At 39.5% G+C, this 22,990-nt stretch overlaps 1 protein-coding gene across 6 annotated transcripts in view; it reads left to right on the top strand.

Moving 5' to 3' along the window:
* arvcfb (ARVCF delta catenin family member b) overlaps positions 1 to 22,224 on the top strand; it is a 222,974-nt gene extending 200,750 nt beyond the window's left edge. For 5 of the 6 annotated variants that reach the window (XM_056375564.1, XM_056375562.1, XM_056375561.1 and 2 more), the window contains 9 exons: positions 3,127 to 3,254; positions 4,942 to 5,092; positions 6,253 to 6,445; positions 7,692 to 7,803; positions 8,844 to 8,931; positions 10,504 to 10,557; positions 12,531 to 12,622; positions 15,216 to 15,328; positions 19,141 to 22,224. In XM_056375564.1, coding sequence (XP_056231539.1) covers positions 3,127 to 3,254; positions 4,942 to 5,092; positions 6,253 to 6,445; positions 7,692 to 7,803; positions 8,844 to 8,931; positions 10,504 to 10,557; positions 12,531 to 12,622; positions 15,216 to 15,317 — 920 coding nt within the window. In that variant the 3' untranslated portion in view covers positions 15,318 to 15,328; positions 19,141 to 22,224. The remainder of the gene's footprint in view (positions 1 to 3,126; positions 3,255 to 4,941; positions 5,093 to 6,252; positions 6,446 to 7,691; positions 7,804 to 8,843; positions 8,932 to 10,503; positions 10,558 to 12,530; positions 12,623 to 15,215; positions 15,329 to 19,140) is intronic. The other variant, XM_056375563.1, reaches the window with a different exon arrangement.
* The last annotated feature ends 766 nt before the right edge of the window (positions 22,225 to 22,990 follow it).

Genomic DNA, 22,990 nt, shown 5'->3' with positions numbered 1-22,990 from the left:
CCCATCACCAAACGGATGCCTGTTTACACATCCAGCAGACACTAAGCAACATTAGCATTCATTCAGAGTCCTGTTTGTGTCAAGCTGATGAATCTAAGTACAATATTCACTGGCTTTTAGTGTCCACCGACTCCTGAGGGAAATATGCATCTAAATGCTCCACTGTGTTCACTAACTAGTCTCAAACTATGTATTTGTGTTGTTTGGTGGTAGGTAGTGTACAGTGGGTTCTGCTACTCCTGGAAACTACAGTGATGAGAGCAGTGAGAGTGAAGCAGCCTTAAGTCCATGTAACATTTCAAATACAGGACTTTTTTTTTTTTTTTTTGCAGCTTTGGTGAATAAATACTAGTCCACCACTGGTGCCCGAGACTCCATCATAACTAGCCATATGCACCAATGATAATGAAGTTCACTCGCATATCCTCCACACTGCTCCCCTGCATACATCCGGATTTACGTAATCGCATCATGTTTGCAGTCCGTCACAGAATATAGGGCTGCCCTGAGCAAAGCCGAGGTCACGTCACACTGACAGCTCATCTCCTCCTCCCGATTGCAATTCTGCCCAACAGACTGAAAACTAGCGGGCCAAAAGGCTAGCAGGACACAATTGATGACAACAACAACAACAACAACACAGTACACGGTTGCCAAAAGAGCTTGACCTGGCTAGTGCTAGGAGGCTAGGAGGGACCTAAGGTACTCAGTGCTGACATTAAGCCCCAGCTAAGGACGCTGACTGAAAGCTCAGGCAGAGATATTCTCTGGCTCAACAGCGAGAAATTCCACTATGGATAAGGGAATTAGTTTAAAGGCCCAGTGAATTTCCCTCAGCTCTCATCCTCCTTTGTTGAGCACTACATGTCTTTTTTTGTCTCGAGTCCTTCATTTGTTAAACGCCAATTTCATAAGTCGCTTCAGTTGGTTGCCAGACCCAAACCCCAGGAATTACAAGGAAATGTGGCTTTGCGGATTATATTACCAAAAAAAAGAAAAGAAAAAAAAATGTAGTCATAATGGGCACAGTGTTGGAGCGCAGGCAAACTTGGCAACAGAGGTTCAACATGGCTGACATTTTGTGCAGAATCTGCCTTGGAGATGAAGTGTCTGTCAACAAGACTGCCTGCAAGATGGTCTCCGGTTTGCTGAGTGTGCACCCAGTAGGCCCAGAAATATGAGGAGCATGCAGAATGTTGCTGAGTGTTTGCTTTGCAGACTCTCCCCATCTTGCGTCACTCTTCAGAAAACCTATTGATGTGATCCATGTTTGAGCACATGGTTACAACCGGAACGACTCCTGCTTCTGACGCTTCTTTGAAAATAAGCTCAAGAATTCTCAAGCAGCACCTACGGTAACATCCACCCGACCTGGCACTTCCTCCCACACACGTTCTGGAGCAGGCTCGGCATAATCGGGAGGGGAAACGCCACAGGGATGAAAACCCTTCCTTTGGAGTGTTAACAACTATGTTGCTGTGTCTGAATCTGGCAGTCGCAGAGTGCGCCCAGGCTTCCGCCCTCTGCAAATTACGGGTGCGAGATGTGGATTTAGAGGCACAAATGTCAATTTGTGTGTTTCCGTTGTACTTCTCAAAATGACACTCTTCCCTCCCTCACTGTTTTCTTTTCTTCTTCTGAAAAAAGGAAGCCAATAAAAAAAAAATGAGATGTTACCTTAAGATGCCCTCTTGAGGGTTGTTATTCATACTTGTAAGTCACACTCATTTTACAAAAGGATTCTCTTTTTCCACCTCTAAAAAATGTACTGAGGGCCTTGTCAGCCCTTGCGCATCAATCAAACAGGGTTTCCATATATCCTTGCCCACATAATACAGGGGTTTTCAAATAGAAACCTTGGAAATACAGGCCTCAGAAGATTTGAGAAGAAACAGTGGGTTATATTTTCTTTAATTTGAGCCTAGAGGGATAGAAAAGGGATTTGAAATTGCTTGTGTCCTGTTGGAGAGGATAGGAAGGAAGCTGCTGGTGAAATGGTGTTTCTGTAAAAAAAAAAAAAAAAGGATTTTAGCCACTAGTTCCAAAGCATCAGCTAACTTGTGATCCAGACAGCAGAAGCCTGTTAAAGCCTCAGTGAGTAATAGCAGATTGCGCCCCTGTTGAAGCCTTACTTCTGGCTTTGTTTTGATTCCTCGCTCGAAAGACATTTGCTTAACGCTTTTGCCGTCAACTGTGCCGCCAATTATTTTCCATATGTGAGCTAAACATCCTGAGATCCATTTACATGACTTCTTCTTTTAGACGCATCTAAAATAAAACCTGAGCGTGTGTGTAAGTGTCAGAATTTGCCTTCAACATCATCACAGTAGTGAGGCAGCCATTGAAATCTGATGAGATGGCCTCGCTCGCTGTGGACTGATGTATCCGGCCATAAAAAATGTACGACTCCCTTCAGTGTTGTGAACAGCTGAAAATGACCTTGACTGAAGATGTATTCGTGCTCTGACCTTTTTAATTGAATCATTGTGTGTCTTTTTGATCCTTTATAGAGCACTTAGTGACGCACCTGTTTGTGCAAAAATTAATTAAAAAAAAACCCTGGATGAATGGATTTGATTTGATGTGATTTTAACGCCTCTGTCTCTCCCTGCGCCTCCACTGTCTAATAGCTGATAATGTAATTAGGTTTCCATCAGAGGGAAGGCCTAATGATTGACTGTTGTTGAATGTGTTATGTGCTGGTGAGATAAGCGTCCCTCAGAAACACTTTGAGTTTGGTCAGAGCTGTCAGATCAATAACTTCTCCGTCTTGTGTTCTCCTCATTTATAATCCTACAAATATTTTCAGTCGTAACATGTCATCATATTACTACCAGGCTCTGTTCCAGCATTTCTTCATAAAGGTGTTACTATTGTGAAACCAAGTGAACAAGCTCCTGCTTTCCAGACTCTATGCTGTGAAATTGTGTGCATTTCTGTTTTGTGGCGTTTATCAATGTTGTCTGCTGCTGCCAGACCCAGGCTTCTTCTCTGTTGCCCCTCGTGCCAGAGAGATAAATCTCAGCACTGTACTGCCCGTACCCTCATGCAGCCTAATTGGCTTGTGTCTTGCCAGGTAGTTTGACCAGTGTGTGTGTGTGTGTGTTTCTCTGTATTTCCCTGCAGGCTTTGAGCTGCTGTATCAGCCGGAGGTGGTGAGGCTCTACCTGTCTCTGCTGACAGAGAGCCAGAACTACAACACTTTGGAGGCCGCTGCCGGGGCTCTACAAAACCTCAGCGCTGGACAGTGGACCGTGAGTCCGGGGCTGGGGAGGGCACAACACGTACACACTGTTCTGTCTGACTTGTTTTTATTTATAAATTGCATTTTTGCCACTCCTGCTCTCATCGTTGTCCTTTTAATAACACACATTTTGGACTGCGATCGGAGCAAAATTATCTAGAGTCAAACGGGATTAAAAGGACACAGAGATTCCTTCCAGAGATGCTCAGAGTCACAAGATGCAAATGCACTGTGTCTCTGCAAACCATATAGCAACTTTGTAAGAAGAAGGAAATCTCAAGAAAGAGGCGCAGCTGAAGCAGGCAGCAGAACGCTCAGACAGTAAAATCGTAAAAAATATTGATTGCCACGATGGTTGAGCATTGCACTGTCAAAGAGAAATTTAGTTTTATTTAGAAATATCGAGATTTATAGGTTTATAGTAGACACAGTTCTTTCTCAGTTAGGTCCTTCCATCTACGTGGGATTCAATGGCTACATAAGAGCTTGATAACTAATGCACAACACGCTCTCATCTCTGGTAGATGTTTGGCTGTGATGATGGATGATGTAAGGACCTCTACAGCGAGGCTCAGACATTTATTCCAATTAGAATGGCTGTGGAGCTGCTGAGAGGCTGTCTGGCTTTCAAGCAGCAGTGAATTATCAACAGGGAAGGCCGGTTGTCAGACGCCAGTCTACGCGCAGCACCTCCGGGCGAGAGCGGTCACTTATGTTTTTCAGCGGGCCGGCTGTATTCAGCCCACGGCAGCATCATCACGACGCCACCTCTTTTAACACCCATGTGTCAGACTGTAAACACATCCCTCAGTCCAGGAAAGAAAAAAAAAACCCTCCTGAACTCTTTTTTTTTTTAGTTTCATGAGTTAACATCCAGCTCTGAGTCTCACATGTGGTGCTCTGAATAATTCAATAGTAGTGATTTTCAGCTAAGGTGGGCATTTTGAGGAGAAATCCTTCTTTCCTTTGGCGTTTTTTTTTTTTCCCAGCGGAAGCTGATCAGGATTCTTGGCCAAGCTCACAAACCCGTGGAGCCAGAAACCCATCACACTGGCACATCTGGTAGCCGGACAAAGCATGTCCCTGCTACCTGGGAGGATATCAGAGCTTCTCCTTTAAATCCTCCTCATTCTCTGCTTCTGCTTATTTTTGTGCCACTGGATTGGCCTGTTTTCCCAAGGCTCACTACTGCCACCTGGTGGTTCAGCTGCGCCTGTCCTCTGCTTAATTACATCTCTGGGGGCATCAGTGCTTAGAAGAGAAATCCTTTTATGTAAAACTTAATGTTTCATGTTACAAAAAATGAGAAGTAAAATCTACTGATGTTTAAATTAAGAGAGATTATATCACATGTCCATTCAGATCCCCACTGTGTAATGTTGTGAATTAGTCAAGGCCAAGGAGCAGTGCTGAGTTGTCTTGTAGTCACTGAGTGAATGATTGAAAAAGATAAATGTCTTACCCCTTCCCTCGACTGGTATTACGGAGGTGACCTGGACTCCTCCAGCGGAGCTTTCCCAGTGGTCAAAAGTAAAGAAGCGCGGTCATGCTGGGCAGCTCCACGGTGGGAATCTGTAGGTCTGCCTGAATGTCAAACAGGATGCTGCTGCCACTGCGCGCTCACTCAGCCTACACTAGAGGTTAAAGGTTGAAATTATGTAAAAGCAGTCACAACATGCCTCTGTCCTCCCCTCCAGTGGTCCAACTACATCAGAGCCACGGTGCGTAAGGAGAAAGGTCTCCCCATCCTGGTGGAGCTGCTGCGCTCTGACTCTGACAAGGTGGTCCGAGCTGTGGCCATCGCCCTGCGCAACCTGTCCATCGACCGCCGCAACAAGGACCTGATCGGTACGAACCGTTAGCCGTTAATATCACACACACATCAGATAGCATTTTTGTTTTAAACTGGCACAGTTTTAAAACACTGACACACTGATGTTTTGCATGTTGCTGCAACAACAATAACTGTCTAAAGCCAAAGATTCAAACTTTTACACAACTTACTCACACACTTCATATGCACACTGAAAGAGTTATTGGCTGTAATTATCCCTCCTGTCGATAGTGGCTTTGAAGAGCTCTCTTCCTAATCTCATTACAAGAAACAGAGAACAAAATCTGCAATTGTTGTTCTGTGCAAAAACGCACTTAAAAGTTCAGCCAAAGCAAATATGAGTCGTAAGCAGTCTGAGTTAGCCAAATCAAGTGGGTATCTTCCAAAGTTACTGAGTCTGTAGAGCCAGATACCCACCGATAAGTCTCACATTAGTTTCACTTGAATTTCAGTTTGCATTTTTACATGAAAGGAGGACTGTGCCTTTTGTTCCCCGTGTAAAGTATATCTCATAGTATAGTCAGGAGGGAGGATTACAGCCACTGATAGTGTGGCTACATATGGGCGTGTGCATAAGTATTGTTTAGAGACAGAATTGAAAAAACATGAGCCTGTCCTCGAATACATTTTGTGTCTTTATTATATTTCAGCTTCCTACACACCTGTCTTACAAGTGCGCATTAGATTATATACTGTGTTGGTTTTGACTAGTTTTTCAACAGTTGACAGCATGCCCTTATAACAAGAGTAATTGTATTTTTCATTTGTATTAATGTCACTTAATTAAATCATTTTAAGGTCTGAACCTTTATAGTCCTGTTGGTAGAGCTACATTGCAACACATATCCATTGTAACAAGTCATTCACTTTACTGTAAAGTTTTTAAAACATTATTTATCAGAAGACAGCTGATAAAATCTTACTCGTATTATAACATTAACTGTTTCAAGTAAAGATAAGAGTGTTGTTTCAAAATTTCAGAAATTAGGTGAAATAACATGAGATACCATTTAAATGATCCCAGTTCACAAGATTCAAAGACTTAAGATAAGTAAGATAAGATTAAACTGATCTAATTAGCAAATCTCAAATTTGACGACATTTTAAATGAAACTTTATTATTCCAGCACTATCACCTGCTTAATCTTAAAAAAAAAAAAATGTCACCTTATAGGAAGCTATGCCATGCGAGACTTGGTGAGCAACCTGCCCAGCGGTCAGCAGCGACCTGCTAAGAACCTGGAGGAGGACACCGTGGTCGCCATCCTCAACACCATCCACGAGATCGTCACCGACAGCTCTGAAAACGCCCGCTCCCTCATCCAGGCGCAGGCCATCGAGAAGCTGGTCGCCATCAACAGGACCAGGTAAGACTTGCAACATATATACAGTACATCACATATTCTACCATAAATGTAATTACAGCATTTTTCTATCATTTCTAATACTGTGCATTGTCTTATTTGGATTATTTGGAGGATTTTATGCATTAATTTGGCAACTTTTTAGACATGGATGAGCCCAGATGGCACATTCAACACAGTTACACACTCAACACTGGCAGAACTGTTTGCCTTTTTATCACAAAATAAGCTGCTGGAAGAATATACCTAGATTACCCAAATCCTCACACTCAGTAAATTGTAGGTGATTGCCCTTTTGTTTTTATTATCAGTCATACACTGCTTACTGGTCAAACAGTTTTATGTTGCTCACAGTGAATTTCAAGAGAAACTCCATGTTCATATTTGTGTTAACCACACCAGAGGTGTGGCTATACCACAGAGACCCCATACGTATACAGTACAGATAATTACAGTGTGACCTTGAATGCAATTTGCATTATGAGCCTTTATATTAGTATTCATGGAGGATAATGTAATGTGTCTCTAATAGGCCAGACTTGGCTACCACAGTACTACACTATAACAAGCCCGAGCCCACACGCACACCACTACCCACCACACATTAATTAACAGGCTTTTAGAACTGGAGGGCATTGTTATATGGGGGCGCCTCTGAAGCTGCTGCTTATACAAGTGAGCGTGAGGACGCTCCTCTAAGTTCGCCTCAACAACCCGATAACTAAAACCAACAGATATCAAGGCCGATATTTCAAGAAGTGTCTTATATCATCATAATGTCAGCTGTTCCAAAATGAAGTGGCTCTGCTCCACACCACACTATTAATTTAAGATGAAGAGCGCTTTTCAAAGGCTCGTATTGATCATAAGCTCAGTATTGATCATTCAGTCATTCTAACCAGCATGAATATACATTGTTCATTCACAGACCAAATAGCTGTGATTCCTCTCACCCCCTATGAGATTGGCTTTCTTTGAAGTGAGCCCCCACCCACATGTAATTAATACTGGTGGCTCAGAGGTGGCTAATGAAGGGAAACATGCACTCATCTGGCTATGAATTAAAAACTAGACCCTGGAGCCACTCAGGAGACTTGAAGTCTTTGAATGAAGAGATTGATTGCAGCGGCGGTGGCGTGCTAATGTCACACACCCAGCCATCAGTGTTTTTGAGGATTAGATGAGGTTTCTGAATTTAATTGCTCTCATTATTTCTTAATTTATTTCTTCCTTGTTGTGGTTCTTTCAGCCAATCAGCTCGCGAAACAAAGGCGGCGTCCCACGTGCTGCAGACGGTGTGGAGTTACAAGGAGCTAAGAAACGCTTTGACCAAGGACGGCTGGAACAAGAGCCACTTCCAGGTACAGAACTGTTTTCCTCCACATACTGTATGTGTGAATCTTGAATATTGTTATTGTGATATCAGGTTCTTAAAAAATATTATTTAAACCACAAGTGTCCCACTAAGTTTGTATGACAAAAAGCTTTAGTAAAACAATAAAATAAACCTGCAGTGAAATTTAAGTACAGCATGTGTATTAACAAGGTGGTAAAGATATATTAAAACACTTATTTACCAACACATGCAGTCTTCATATTATTCATGTTATGTACAGACAGTTGATGTTACACAAGTCAACTTCTGATATTTTAGACTGTCAGTCTGTAAAATGGTAAACATCTCTATATTTTCAATCCTAACCCACCTACAAACAAATGTAATATACTGTATGTACATATATTGGATTTCCATATACAAAATATATGTCAATATAAGACAAAAACATGTATTTAATAATTATATATTAGAAATTGGAACAATTTCATATATTGACATATTTGTCTCGCCCCTACAAATATGTATGTTTATGTATGTAGATATATGTTGTGTAAATATCCATCCCAAATCCTTTCAATATATGTTGATATTATACAGTAGATCTAAAAGCCTGAGAAACTTTCCCAGAATGGGAAGATAGACATGTTTAAAATTGATAAGAAATTAATAAGAAAAAACATATATAGGCTTATTGATTTATTATGTATGTTGTTTGAACAAACGTGCATATATAAATTAAACATACATTGTTAACGTATGCTTGCAACATGTCATACCATATAAAAAGTCATCATAGATATTTATACAAATTTTTATTTTAATATTATAAACTTATATCTTCATATATCCTGAGGATGTATACATGTGATAGTAATATATCCCCTAGGTGACATATATGGCAACATCACTCTTGATATAAGGACATATACAGTATGTCATATATTACATTTCTGTTTGGGCGGTATCAAGAGAGAAAGCATAATTCTCTTTGTTCGACATGTACCTGTTTGAGCTGTATGATGTCACGTTAACATGCTGCTTGCTCTGTCGCTTCTCTCACAGCCCACAGTGACAGCCACCCCTAAAGCAACAAAGAACGGCAAGCCAGGTTATGATGACACCACCCTGCCCCTGATGGAGAAGAACCAAGGTGCGTGTGCGTGTTTGGTTGTGGTGCTGTTTTTGCCTGTTTAGAGGACAGATGGGTGGGATTAGGTTGAAAATACCTCAGGGAGCCTCAGCAAAATGAGGAAGAAGTCAATGCTGTTATTTATTTCACTATAGAACAAATGTGTAAGACATGGTAACCATGGTAAAACATGGAAGTCAAGTGACTAATTTAAAGGATAAGGCTGGTGATCTTTGTTATTGTTATTATAAAGAAATCCCATTAAAACACAAAAATCTAAAAGTCTGTCTCTCAGAACTTTTTGACCTCTCTACACTGTCTATGGCGCACAGCACACGAGTCTTTGGTTTCCTACTATATAGACGTTTTTAAAAACGAGAACATTAAATTCCTTTTTTTTTTTTTAAATTCTGTAATTTCGTAAACTAGCTGGGCACCGTGGATTTCAGCAAACTGAAATAATTTTCCACTGTGGATGAACACACATTGGTGCTCTGATTCAGCAGCAGTATGGTTTATGTGCAACTGATTTTAAATAAAGTGCAGTGCCCAATGCAATAGCAGAACATGTCACCAAGTGCAACAGTGTGGCTCATAGATGTGTTTTCATAGTTTCTGGACAAGAATGGAGCTCAGAGACAAATAAAATACACCAGACTTTGGCTACACATAGTACTTGTTGGTAGGATCCATTAGTTCAATGGATTTATCGACTAGTCGACAAAAATATAGAATATAACCAGACTTATCCTTTAAGAGGCCCTGCAAATACAGGGCAACACGTGACATAAACTACCTGACATGGAGCATCCCACCTGTACAGTCCTTAAAACGGGTTTAAGCAAAATACTGACAAATACTGGAGAACAGCATCTGGCTCAGTGTGTGTCCACATGCTGAGGATATGTATGTTTTTTGTTTTTTTTCATGGCTATATTTAAGCACCATGCTTGCCACATTATTACACTCATCCACTGTGTGGTGAAGCTGTGGTGTGTTACATGTTGCAATAATGCCATTTATTATTAAGGAATAAACAAAGCACATTAAATGGGAAATGGAGCTTTGAACGTCATCCTGCTGCTGTTGAACCAAAACCTGACACCCTCAAGAAGGAATATAAAGAAATGTTGTTGAACTGTTTTTTTTTTCATCTTGGGTTTTGAATTGATGTAATAAGGTCAGGGATAATGAATATTCCTCCACTCTTAAATAAGTGTGTGTAGCTGTATCCAATGAAAAAACTGGGGTAGAGGTTTTCTATAACAGCAGCAGCATGTGTGGGGGAGGGAGGGGGACTTGTGCGGTACATTGGCCCAACAACAAACATCTTTTTGACAGAGGAGTCAATAGCATAGCAGCAGGTTACTGTCCTGATTTTCTGGCTATATGGCCCCCTTTTTAATTTTTAATTTTTTTTTCCCGCATCCATACATGCACATGAATGGTGGCGCTCATGCTTGCCAACTCTCAGTTTGCTTTATTCAATCACTGGCCGAGAACCATTACCCTGAAAAGCAGCAGAGTTTTGGCTCAATGACTCAGTTTGTGTGTGTGCCGCTTTTGTACAAATGGCATATGAATGCTTTTCAGGCACCAGGAAATGTGGCAGTGGTGATATGATACCTATGGATGAGCTGGGTCCAGGTAAGAGCCAGACTGCATGATCGTCCTTAGCCAAAGAAGAAGTAGCTCTCCTCTAATCTGTCCGCAGTGTCCCATAGTATCTTCTGTGATTCAACATCTCTTCTACTACCAAGCATTGCCAAGATTTTTTTTTTTTTTTCATCAGAAAATTCAAACCACTGAACATCCTGATCTCGGTACGATGGCTTTGGACCGAGTTTCAGTCATGACACCCTTTGATGCTGTATGCAAGACCCCTCTCTTGACAAGATGTTTGTACAAAGCTGGGCTTTGATTAGAAGCTTGACACCAAAGGATGTGGGTGGTTCTCCACTTACTGCATAATAAATACACTCTTATTATATCTCAGTGCAGATTTCCTCTGCTGTACTCAAAGTAAATAATCCTGTTGTTATAGAGCTGCAACTCTGACAGTCTTCCTTTTCTTACGTTATTAAAAAAATCAAGAATATTGAGACTCTTAGGGGTGACAGATAGAATAACAGTTTTTTCCATGAAGGAGTAATTTAATTTATATTTGTTATATTTTTTTTGTTTTTCACACTCCTATTCAAAGTCACCTTCTCAGGGTATACAGTATCATGTTGGTTCACCTCCAAGCCTGTGGGTCTGTATTTATCCAGTGTCTAAAAATCCCTCCCAGGAACTGTGCTGAAAGTGAAACTAGGATTCAAAGAATCAAAGTAGGATTTGAGACTTATTTATGAAGCTTTTTACACTTACTTTCAACAAGGAGAAGGATTACTCCGAGGACAAGACTCAGAGCATCAAAGTAGAAATGATGATGCGTAGTATTTCTTATTGTAGTTTTCCGACAGCTTGAGATATTTAAGTTTGAAGTGCAGAAAATAGAAACATTCTTATCTGTAGCCTTGATGTGTATGATCAATTAATCTCGGTAAGTAGTTTATCTGGGATATAAATTAAAAATGAAAATGCCAAAATAAAAAAAAAAGCTCATAATATTTTTGAATAACTATGAATGCGAGTAATTGCAGGAAGCCATTTGTGTAGGTTAAACATTAACTGTATATGCAGTGTAACTAAGAATGAGCCTTACCTGTGTGACCCATACTAGACGCCTGTATCCAATCACAGTGTTTTACAATGTTAATAATGCACCACATGTTGCATGTAGTGAGTAATATTGCACCGTAATGATATTGCTACATATTAACTTGTGTGATCCTTCAGATCAGAAAAATGTGATTTGCATGATGTCACTCAGTGTAGAGAAATACACTGTGACAACATGTGTGATTGAATCTGACTCTATCTGAGGAGATAGACAAGTGATCAAAGTTTGAGTTATTCCTGCTGAAACCGTTGGTTGTGACTGGCTCAAACTGTTACTCTTGCAAAATTATGTTTTTATTTTGCATCTCATTCAAGGTTTAAAAAAATGTGTAAATATTCGCCTGGTGTCTCTTCATAACCTCACGCCTCTTGTGCATGTGTCTGCATAAACATCATTTTCTGAAAAGACTTCTGACAGGTTAGGACATCATGGGAGCTCTCCTAAATATTTGCTATGATTGGAGTCATTTTGTAGGTTAAGAAAAACGTAACTCATAATATAACAAGTAGGACAGTATGCGTCACTCTGAGAAGGTTTGGCTGTTGAGGGCAGATTTCCTTCTCTGAAATGCTCGATGGACACTGGATTACATGAGAGCTCATTTTTAAAGACAGTGATGAGGACAGGGTCAAATACCACTTGCAAGTACTTAAACTAGTTTGTTTTAGATGTACGGTGGTGGTAAACAACATGAGTGTCAGAAGGTTTAGATGAGCACGAACCAAGAATGTGGAGAAATCTTTCGTCAATCTTCTGTGTCCAACCCCTGGTGAATCTTCCAGGGCAGAAAACCGCTCTGAAATTTAACACAGGTTAAAACAACACTATGAGTTATTTGTCAAAGTTTTATTGGTTAGAGAGGAATCAGCTGACTGTTGTTCTCTGGCCTCATTAGATGGTTACTCCACCATTGACCAGAGGGACAAGGACTGCAAATACAAGGCGGGCGACGGCTCAGTGGACCTGACAGAACGGGAGCCATTAAAGGTACAGACAGACCTCTCTGATCTCCTGCGGGACTGGGGGATAGAGGATGAAATAATGATGCCTCACTGAACTATTATCATGCTCTCTCCCTCTGTGTCTTTCTCTTTCCCTCTCTCCTCATGTCTTCTGTGGTGGTCCTCATTAGAGGCTGTTAATCCTATTGATTCTTTAAATAGGCTGGAAGTTGTCATTCTCTGTTACTGTTGCCCGCTGCAGCTCAGTGCTGGGGAGAGCGTCAGATCTGCGAGCCACCAGTTAATTGAGTGTAAGCTTTTGGTGTCTGTAAAGTAATTAATCTGAAACTGATTAAAAGAACCCGCCAACAAGCACTCCTTGTGGAGACGACCCTTGCCTTGGCAATGAACAGACTGCTGCATTATCAGGTGGTTGTCTGCTGATTATACAGCCGTTTCACACAGCAGCCACAGTTTGTTTATTGTGGAGCTGATTGGCAATTCACCCTCAACGAGGAGTCGCGGGATAATGGCTTCAGAGGATGTCTGACATGTGTCGGATGACTCTCAAGTACTTTTTGTAGTTTATATTTGATCTATTTTAGTGCTAAATTAATGGGATTTGCCATGTGGGGTTGTAAAATAACTACAAGAAAGAGTTCATTGAAGTTATTTTGGCATATGTCTCTTTAGTTGCACGGTCATAAACAGTATCTGCTTCTCCATGCAGGTTCAAACTAACTTTAGCGTCTTAAACTATAATAAACTATTACTGTAGTTTATTATAGTTTAAGATAATGAAAATAGGAGTTTTACAGTTTTGATTTAAATGTAAAAAGCAGAGAAAAATTGTATAATTCAGTATCTTAAAGCGACCCTATGTAACTTTACTGAACAGTGTCCACTGTGGCCGCAGGTAACATTTGAAATAAATGTTAAAATGAAAACAATTGCTCAAGAGTCCTAAAGTAAATGACCTGACTCAGTAATGTCAATTACAAAAGGCAAAATCTACCTTACCAATGTCTATGCTTTGCTAACGTTAGCTAGCTGGTCGTACCAGTATGCCCCTGAGTTTATTGAAGCAAGGGTGCTTTTTATTGTTATAGATTAAGCTTCTCATTTGTAAGAGGAACACAGTGTTATTTAGTTTTTAAAAAGCCACATAGTCTTTAACATTTATTTAAAGCTGGCCCATAAGACCTCTCTGTTTCTATATACTGTGGCATTAGTGTAGAGGAAAATATCTGAGAGGAGAAGCTGAGATTCTAGATAATATACTTTATATTCCTGGTAACAGATGTCTTAAAGTCAGAAATAAGAAAGTTTTCCCTTTTCTTTTTTAAACTGCATTTGTATTAAGGGTACTGCTGCAGTGATTTGTTGTGATTATAAGGGGAGCTTAACACCAGTCTGAAAATCCTTGTTCCACTGCCTCCCTGGTTGAAAGTTTTAGTTTTGTTTCTCTGACCTTGTCAGAAATGTGCTGTCATAGCTGTAACCACACCCAACTCTGATGTCACCGTGTACTGACCACACCGTGGAGTACACGTCTACATCATTACATCAAGTGAAGAAGTGAAACCACTGGATAAAGACGATTTTCATCTGGTGTTAAGTTGCTCTTCTGGGTTTTTATCTTCATTGTTTATTTTAATTTTAACTGATGTCTCTTCTGCATTGATTTTTAAAAAATTTGAATGGAATCAAAGATTACCTCAAATTCAAAGCGAAAAAGGAAGTATGCTTTTTCAATGCTTTAAAAGAGCATCCTCTGTTCATTAATAATATATAATTAATAATAACATTTATATACAATTCATACATATATTTATACATAACACATTTATTAGTAATATTATTATTATTATTATTTGGAGGCATCTTTAAGGATAATCAGACGAATCACCTCAGTTTTGCGAAGAGGATTTTGCTCAGAAATGTTTGTAAAACCTGTAATGAAACATAATTAGTGACGCAAATTAAAAATCTTCATTTGTATGGTTCTCAGCGGCAAGTTTCAGTGTCACATGATGTTTTAAAGCTGTTCGAGAGGCTTTTAAACCAAGTACAGAGTTTGGACAGTTTACAGAGAAAATGTAGCATTCAAGTATAGCAGCACAAAAATGGCAGCTTCAGTATTAAGCACTGACCTCAGGCTTCAATAATCTATTTTCCTTTTTATTTTACTCTCGTCACATTTAGCGAAACTATTAAACCAGTTAGAAATGAAGTTATACTGTCACTACCTCTTCAATGGGCAGATACTTTTAGCAGCTCTGAAGTCACAGACAGGAGTACAACATAGTCGTGTTTGTCTTCGGAGTGTGGAAACCTTCGAGTGTTACTCCAAAGCTGTCTTCTAAGTCTGCCGTCTGTACTTCCCAGAGGTGTTTTGCCCGCTTTGAATGCAACTTGGCTGTGAATCTGCTCTCTCCCTCTTTCATTTGCATGTTTTGGTATGCTGTTTTGTAATCACTCTGACTTCTTTCCAAGCTTTCCTTAAGGCAGGGAACTAACACTGGCTTCTCTGATCCTGGATGCATGTGTATGTATGTGTGCGTGTGTGTATTTCTGAAATGTATTGACCTCTTTTTGTTTTGCTGTGTTTTTTTTAACCCGTCCTCCTGTGGCCACAGAATGACACAAATAGGAAACACTATATCAGGAGTAACAGGCCTGCGGTCAGTCTGGTGGACGCTTGTGATGTTAAGCCCCAGCCTGTTGACTCCTGGGTCTAAATGCATGCATGGTAGGTCTGAAAAGTAAAAGCACAACAAGAAATAACAACCTTCACCCTTTGAGTTGGATTGTAGCATCCTTTCATTCCCTGTTTGTTCATCGTTTCCGCCTGTTTTCCTTTCATCCTCACACTGTATCATGTAGACCTGCTGTCACCCTGCACCCACAGCAGTCAGCTGGTGAAGTCACCTTGGTCTTCTCATTGAATTTTACGCTGTTCACTTGCAGTTTAACTGAAAGTGACTTTTAAGGTTTAAAAATGAATGCCTAGATTAAGGAAAAGAATTGATAAAATGTAATTACAAGATTGAAAATGTCTGAAATACACTAACAATAACAAACTGATGTTGGGGCTTCAATGTAAAATAATTCTGGGGTGGATTTTAATTAAAGAATGCCTCATTTGTTATAGTTTAATTCATCATTTACTAAACTCCTCTCTCAAACAGCGATTGTTCAGTCGTACAGCATCTAGGCACAGAGGGCCTGTCAAGCTTTAGATTTCTTCACGTTAAAGCTGTTTGCATGGGGCTGTCATTAGAGAAACACCTTGCATTTAAAATAGTTTGATGTCTTTTTCTCCAGCTTTTACAAAAACCAAAAAATAAAAGAGCTAAAGTGTTAAGAAATAGAATTAACAATGTGTTTGCTCTAACTTAAACTGCCATCATAAGCATGTCACGACTTGCACATCCACTGAGTATCATTTCCTCAGTGTGTGGAAGCTGGTCCTGGATGCTATCAGAATTCAGGCTAACATACGCAGCTCTTTCCTGCTCTTTAACAACCCCAGTCAAACTCATCACCCAAAATAGCATTATGTTTGCCAAACACGTTCATCAGTCCTTTTCCTAAAATCTCGTGAAATTAAAAGTGAAAACATTCAGTTTGAAAACATGAACAAGTATGTAGCTAAGCAGCTAATCAGGATATCAGAATGAAATAACAATTCAGTCATTTCCGTATCGTACTTATGTTCTTTATTTAAATTTCTTCTGCATGGATCATCAGTTGGTGAGGGTGCTGACTATTTCCTGGTACATTACTTATCTTCATTACCTATCACAATATATTATTTTTTCTCTCCTTTTATGAGATTCTTGTTTTTCAAAAAGCATTTTTAAACAACTCATGGAGCTAACATTAGCTTAATTAGCTAGCTAAGCAGCTACAGCTAGCAAAAATTGTCATTTCAGCTAGCAACTGACAGTTGACAACTGTCGATTGTGTTGCCTAGATAGAAACGAGCAGCCTTGTGTATCGCTGTCTACAATCAAAGACCCGTTGTTTCAAAAAATTACTTAAAATTTAAAGTGGCAAACATCCAGTTATTGTAAGGTGCATAATGCACAAGTGCGAGAACAGAAAGCTGAGAGGCATAGCAACAGTAACTAAGGGAGGTGGGGCTTACTGAACACTCAGTTTGTATTTTAACATTGCTTTTGCCACTGCAACATACACATTTTCAACACACCGTTGTTCAATAAAAAAAACCCAACGTGAAGTCTGCTCTCTGTAATACACACAGACCGGTCTGTGTGAGTTTACAATTCAGCACCACCTGTCTGATTGAAATGTACGCCTAGCTTCACTCTCTGCTTCCCCTGACAGCCTTTGCTGAAAGTGGTGGCAAATGATGAAGGGGAATCATTCTTCTGCACTCCAGGTGGATCCTCCAGAGACTCAGTTATCCCTTAATGAAAAGCGGTAGAGAGAAAGAAAAAGATATACACAGACACATACACACGTATACACACAATTTTCTACATTTCTGTACCTGCAATTTCCTGGGTCAAAGCAAGATGACTTCAGATAAATAATTCATGTAAGCTGATATGGTGATGAAGAGAGCCAACACATATAATACACGCGCAAAAATTCATACATTATCAGCTCAGGCATAATATGGGGAAGACAGAGATGTAATGTGAATTCATGTGAGGATGAGCTAACATGAATTCAATTTACATACAATTTGATGTCTGGAGTAGTTCATTTGAATATTTTATATTTAAATTCATGGTATAAATGATTACTAATTGCTTTCTTAGGTAAAGTAGATGTCCATATTTCTAATTAAGTTGCACAAAGAAGGAAATTCAGCTTCTCTGTGGGGTTGAGAGATATCCTAAAATGTCTTTTTTAGTATAGAGAATCAAGTGTATTTCAACCGAAAGCTTCACTGAATAGAGCTATAAAACTAATAGAACTAAAACCACTAAAGTCTAATGAAAGCTTTCTGTTGCAAGGTTTTTCTCAATTTTTTACACAAGGAAATAAATCTAAATCAGTAATGTCCTCAGACCCTGTGGTTATTGACTGAATTCCCAAACTGGCCCACTATTTAATGTCCCACTAAATGACTTTAGCAAGGGTGCCAGGTTATCTGGGTGACCTTCAGTAGTAGTCATTGTTTTACCAGCAGCATCTCTATCTCCTCCTGCCTCCTCCTCACCGCTGTTGTCCTCTCCTGCACCAGAGGCCTCCCATCAGACCTCACTGGCTTCCTCATTGTCATCTTCCTATCTCAGTCATCTTTGTCAGTGGCCATCTGTTCAATTCTTTCATCTCCATCCACTGCATTATCATAGGAAACACATCACAGGGTTACTCCAGAGAAATAAGATGATTTTTTGGTATACATTGAAATTTTGCCACTTTAGTAAAAAAAAACAGCTTCAGGTAAAAGTAAGAATTACCCATCAGGTAAGTAATTTTCACTTCACGTAGCACATGCAGCATCTGTTTTGCTGTCTCCTGCCTCCATTTGCCATCTGGACTGTCATGATTGAAGCATTTGTTGACACTGATGAGATTTGTCAAGTACTGTTATAATGCCAAATCATTGTCTAGCCGTCTTACATAAGTGGAATTAAAGTGGAGAGTTTCATTTCAAATTCATATCCAGTGATGGTAAAATGTGGCTCCAACTCTGAAAACCTACATTTTAGTGTGAAATTTTAAGGGTTAAGGCCAATTATTCTTATTCTCAACAAATCCAGTGAAAAGACCAAAACCAACAATGACAGTAACAGGTATCGTTATTCCTCTGTGCCAGTTGAGTGTTAATGATGGAAATAGAATCCAACAAATGCACTATTTGCTACTGCTTAAGTAATGTTTGAGATATTGTGGGTGATAGGGTCGTAAAGAGGTGGGGTGTTACATGTCAGGTATAACCTGCCTCACCTGCTGCTGCAGCGCCCTCAGCAACTGTACTTCCCTTAGCGACATGGGGGCAGCACAACAAGCTGTAAAAACAACACTGACATGTTAATATGACAACACGGCTAATGAGACAAACATGTTAGCAAACAGTTGCCCATTTACACATCCACTCGATACAGAGCTGTTTCTGACCAACTGGCAGTGACACTCAACCAAAACAGTGAACTCGAGGGCCAGAAAATCCATCTGATTCTCTGTGGGTCTGTCTATATGAGTGACTCCTTTCACATTACTCATAGATGTTTTCCCCACTTTTAATATAAAGACACTGCAGCTGTAAAGCTTCATATAGTCAGTAGGAAAAAGGTGGGCCTGGGGATGAATGCCACAGTAAGATTGGGGAAGTCTTGAAGGTTAGGTGTTAAGAGACAGGTGTTTTTTTATTTTGGTCTTTTCATGGAATTTGTAGGCAATAACAAAAATTTTGAAAATTACCAGCCTCATCCTTTAACTCACTGTACAGTATTAAAGTTACCAGTTCTCATTTTTACAGGGAATATGTAGCATTTTGGACTGAAACTCTTCATTTACTGTTATTTCAAACTCAGTAGAACAGTTCCTCTAATATTTTTCTCTCTTATCCATGTGCTTCAGGCTTAAAAGTGCGACACCCCAGCTAGAGGAGGATCTCTCATATCACCACTGCCATTTCACATGGAGCTTATCTTTGGAGTTGGACTTTGTACAGAAAAGAGGATTTAAAAAAATTAATGATCACAACAGCGACTACCCAGCAGCAGCCAGCATTCTCATGCTTTTCAGAAAAAAAATCAAAAAGAATAAAAAGTGACTACTCCTACTACTTTCTCATATCTACATTCCCACCGGACATCATGTGAATTTTGCAGTGTTGACTCTTGTTGAGCTCTACCAGTGACAAGAAACGGACAGAGGCCGGTGCTGTTGAAGGAATGGACATGTGTGGAGGCGACAAAGGAAAGTGAAAGAAGTGAACGGAAAAGAAACGTGTGCTGGAAGGAAACCTGTGGGAGAAGAAATGGGAAAATCAATGTTTTTCATTTCAATTTTCACATCTGATAAAAGATCGTGCCCCAAAATGTTCTGGGTTTTTGAATTGAACAGGTTTGGACTGGTGTGTTTTGAAGGTCACTGAATGTTTGTTTTGAGAATAGCGGGATGGACACGAGAAAGGAAAAGTAAAAGGAAAGAAACCGAGCCTGAGAAGAGCTGTAGCATAGCAGATAACATGTACTCCCAGCAGCCTGCTCTCATAGATTTACAATCCATTTGGTTCACTGTGTTTTTTCAGAAAAAAAAAAAAAAAGTGCACTGAGATGCTTTGAAATCAAAAGTGGTTAACAGGTGGTTGATGTCCATTTTATAAAAGAAGGAGTCTGCAAGTTGTGGTCTGGAGAAAAGAAAGTGACAAAGTGTGTGCATCTGATGGAGTGACAGGTTTTGTTAACACTGCATTGAAAAAGTAAGATAAAATGGAAAGACTTCCTGTTTCATCGTGATCAACATGTTTGAGCCAAGTGGCATGTTGACCTTCAGTCACAGAGCTGTGGTTACATGCGTAACCACTTCAGTTGTGTAGCGACATGGCTCCTTGAGTTTCCTGGTTGGTTGCTCTTTGTCAATGATGTGTATTAAAGAGGATATAAGGCATTTTGTTTATAAATGATTTGTGTTTTTGAAAAGAGAGGGAGATGATTGTTCTCTTGTTGAAAGGATAGATCTAAAAGCATTTTTATTTTTGTTGGGTTTTATATAAATGTATATTAGGGTCAAAAGGAACAAAAAAATTGAAAAATTAAGGGAAAAAAAACAAACAAAAAATGACAGACTTCTTAGTTGTATATTAATATCACATTGTTTGGAAAGCACATCTCATTTGATAAAGGCTCACCATGTTTGTAAGCAAGAAATAACAACGTAACTTAAATGTGTGTCAAATATTGTCGAGTTACGCCGACGATCACCTATTTATATTTTGTATTTGTCAAAAAAAGGTTACAGAAAAAAAGTTTATCTGCAGTGTTCTTTCTAAAGGCGATGAGTACATATTGTCTGGCAGCCCCTGCATCTTTGAAACAGACAATATGGGGGGGTCTAGGGGTCAGACAGAGGTGATGGGATAGACAAGAGATGGCAGTGTTAATACAAGTCCCTTCATTTTCCTTCCTAATGCATTCAGACCAAGTTACCACCAACCCTGAATCCTCCTTCACCAGTGCATCTTAAAGAGAAATATTCAGTCGTGAGCATGAAGAAAAATCTGTACAGATGTTTATATTTTATTCTTTCCAAGTGCCAGTTTTTTTGTGGTGTCATTTGGATATTAACTAATTCATTCGTGTGCAGGAAGAGAGTACAGGTGGACGAGTGGATCTGGATATTCAAGGCAAAATAAAAAAAAAAAGTTGTAACACACTGTATAAATTAAAACTTCAAGTTTGGTCATATAGTATATATTTTTACAACGTTATAGGTCGGGCAGTTGAGATTTAGAAAACCAGAGAGAAACAGAATCCTATTGCCATTTTTCTCTTGCTTGGTGAGACTGTGCTCAGAATCCAGTGGTAACGTGTCCGGTCTCCTTTCCAGCCTACTGTCTCCTGATTTAGCTCGAATCAGAGACAGAAAGAGAGTCCAGTCCAAGTTGGTGTCACTCATGCGTCATTGAGGCGAACGGCATGTGCCTGCATTGAAGTCTGATTTTTCTTTGTGACGTATGTGACTTTATAAAGCTTGCATATTTTACACAGTGTTTACAAAAATGTACGTTGTGGTAAAAATCAATAAACTACAAAAAAACTTACTGTATAAATTTTAATTTCAGAGGTTAAAAAACGTTATAACAATACCCAGCATCCCTTTTGTGTGTCCTCAGAAGTGTGTGCTTTCATTGGACAATACTGAACCCTCACAACAAAGACCCATATGACTGTCTATTCCTGACTGCACAATGCAGTACCACAACCAAAGGATCCGGAGGTGTATTTGCATGCATTCAAAAAAAAGGGGGTTTTGTTTTTGTGGATGTGCAGCACACTGTACATTTACAAAATAAAAAGTTAAGCAACTGTAAAATAAATGCAGGACACGGACACACATCAAAACAAACAAACCTACCTGTGTAGATATAACTGATTCAAGACCGTCAAAATAAAGTAACTGTACTACTCAGTAGCAGATGTGTTTGTACCTATCATGTGCCTTAACCTTTTCCATGGTAGATAAAGATAAGTGTGTTTTATATAACTTTATTGCTCCCTTTCAACTGTCATCTCTCCATCCAATCTGTTCACCTCTCCCCCGTTCTCCTCCTGTGTCTACCCCCTCTCTTTTTCCTTCACTCTGCTCACTCATTCATTCGTCCTGCACCCCCACCCTCCCCACCCTCCCCCCCAACCACACCTTCCTCCCAAATCCAAGTAGTTTAGACTGTTGGTGCGGTTTCTGCCTTGTATTACATTGTATTATAAACTTTTAAAAAAGATAGATTCATTCAAAAAAGATGGTTTTGATTTCCTAGAGGAGTAAAATTGTTAATGCTTTCGTAGCGAGCAGAAGCGATGCCACAGTGACAGAATGTATTATGTTAATTTTACTAATACCCAGAGGCAAATATTACGCTTGTTAAACATAACGGAAAAATACTGGTTTGTAGAGTATAAATTTGGTGTGTTTTCAATAAATCATGCCTGGAAAGAAGCTGTTGCCCGCACTTGTGTCTCATTTTATAAGATGTTATTAATTTCCAGTATGACCAAGGTCTTCTGTCCTGATTTCAGCCGTTAGAGACTACAATACTCATTACAACCAACCCCGGGATTTGAAAATGCTATTTAATTTCATTTGTCGAGCTCACAGTTAACAGTTTACATTATAGCCTACTTTTTAACAAAGAAATTGTTTTCTTGAAAAGTGTTGACTTAACTGGATTATGTTATTATTATCATATTATTATCCAGAGTAATGGGGAGGACACTGTTTCTGGATTTTTTTTATTTTGTTTTTCAGTGCTGTGACCACCATATATGTCATTCAATTCATCTTAACTGTACAGGCAGAAAAGTGAGAAACATACAGTATGTGTCTTAAAACCTACACAAATTAAACCAGAACTATCTGTGTGGCTACACACCATTGACGGTAAGCGGGAGTGGGAGTGAGAGAGTAAGGTTTTTCTATAATTTTGGCAAAACAACTCATTATCATTAGCCTAATAAATAAACAATGTACATCTTTGACATCCTTAATATTGTGGGTTTTCGTCTGTGTTTTCAGAGGCTTTGCGATCCTGATATTTAACACTTAGACCATTGCTGTATTAAGAAAAAAAAGTGTTGTACAGTATGATATAGCATATACTGTGTGACGCAGTGTCATAACAAAGCAGAGTAACTGTAAACCTGATGACCAGGGTTTAAACCTTGGTGTTTGAAAGCTTGGCCCACACTGAATTATCCTTGAACAA

The sequence above is a fragment of the Seriola aureovittata genome, chromosome 5 (assembly GCF_021018895.1).
Source record: "Seriola aureovittata isolate HTS-2021-v1 ecotype China chromosome 5, ASM2101889v1, whole genome shotgun sequence".
Classification (NCBI taxonomy): Eukaryota; Metazoa; Chordata; class Actinopteri; order Carangiformes; family Carangidae; genus Seriola; species Seriola aureovittata.
Note: the sequence above shows the minus strand (reverse complement) of the source record. Positions and strands in the feature narration are given on the sequence as shown.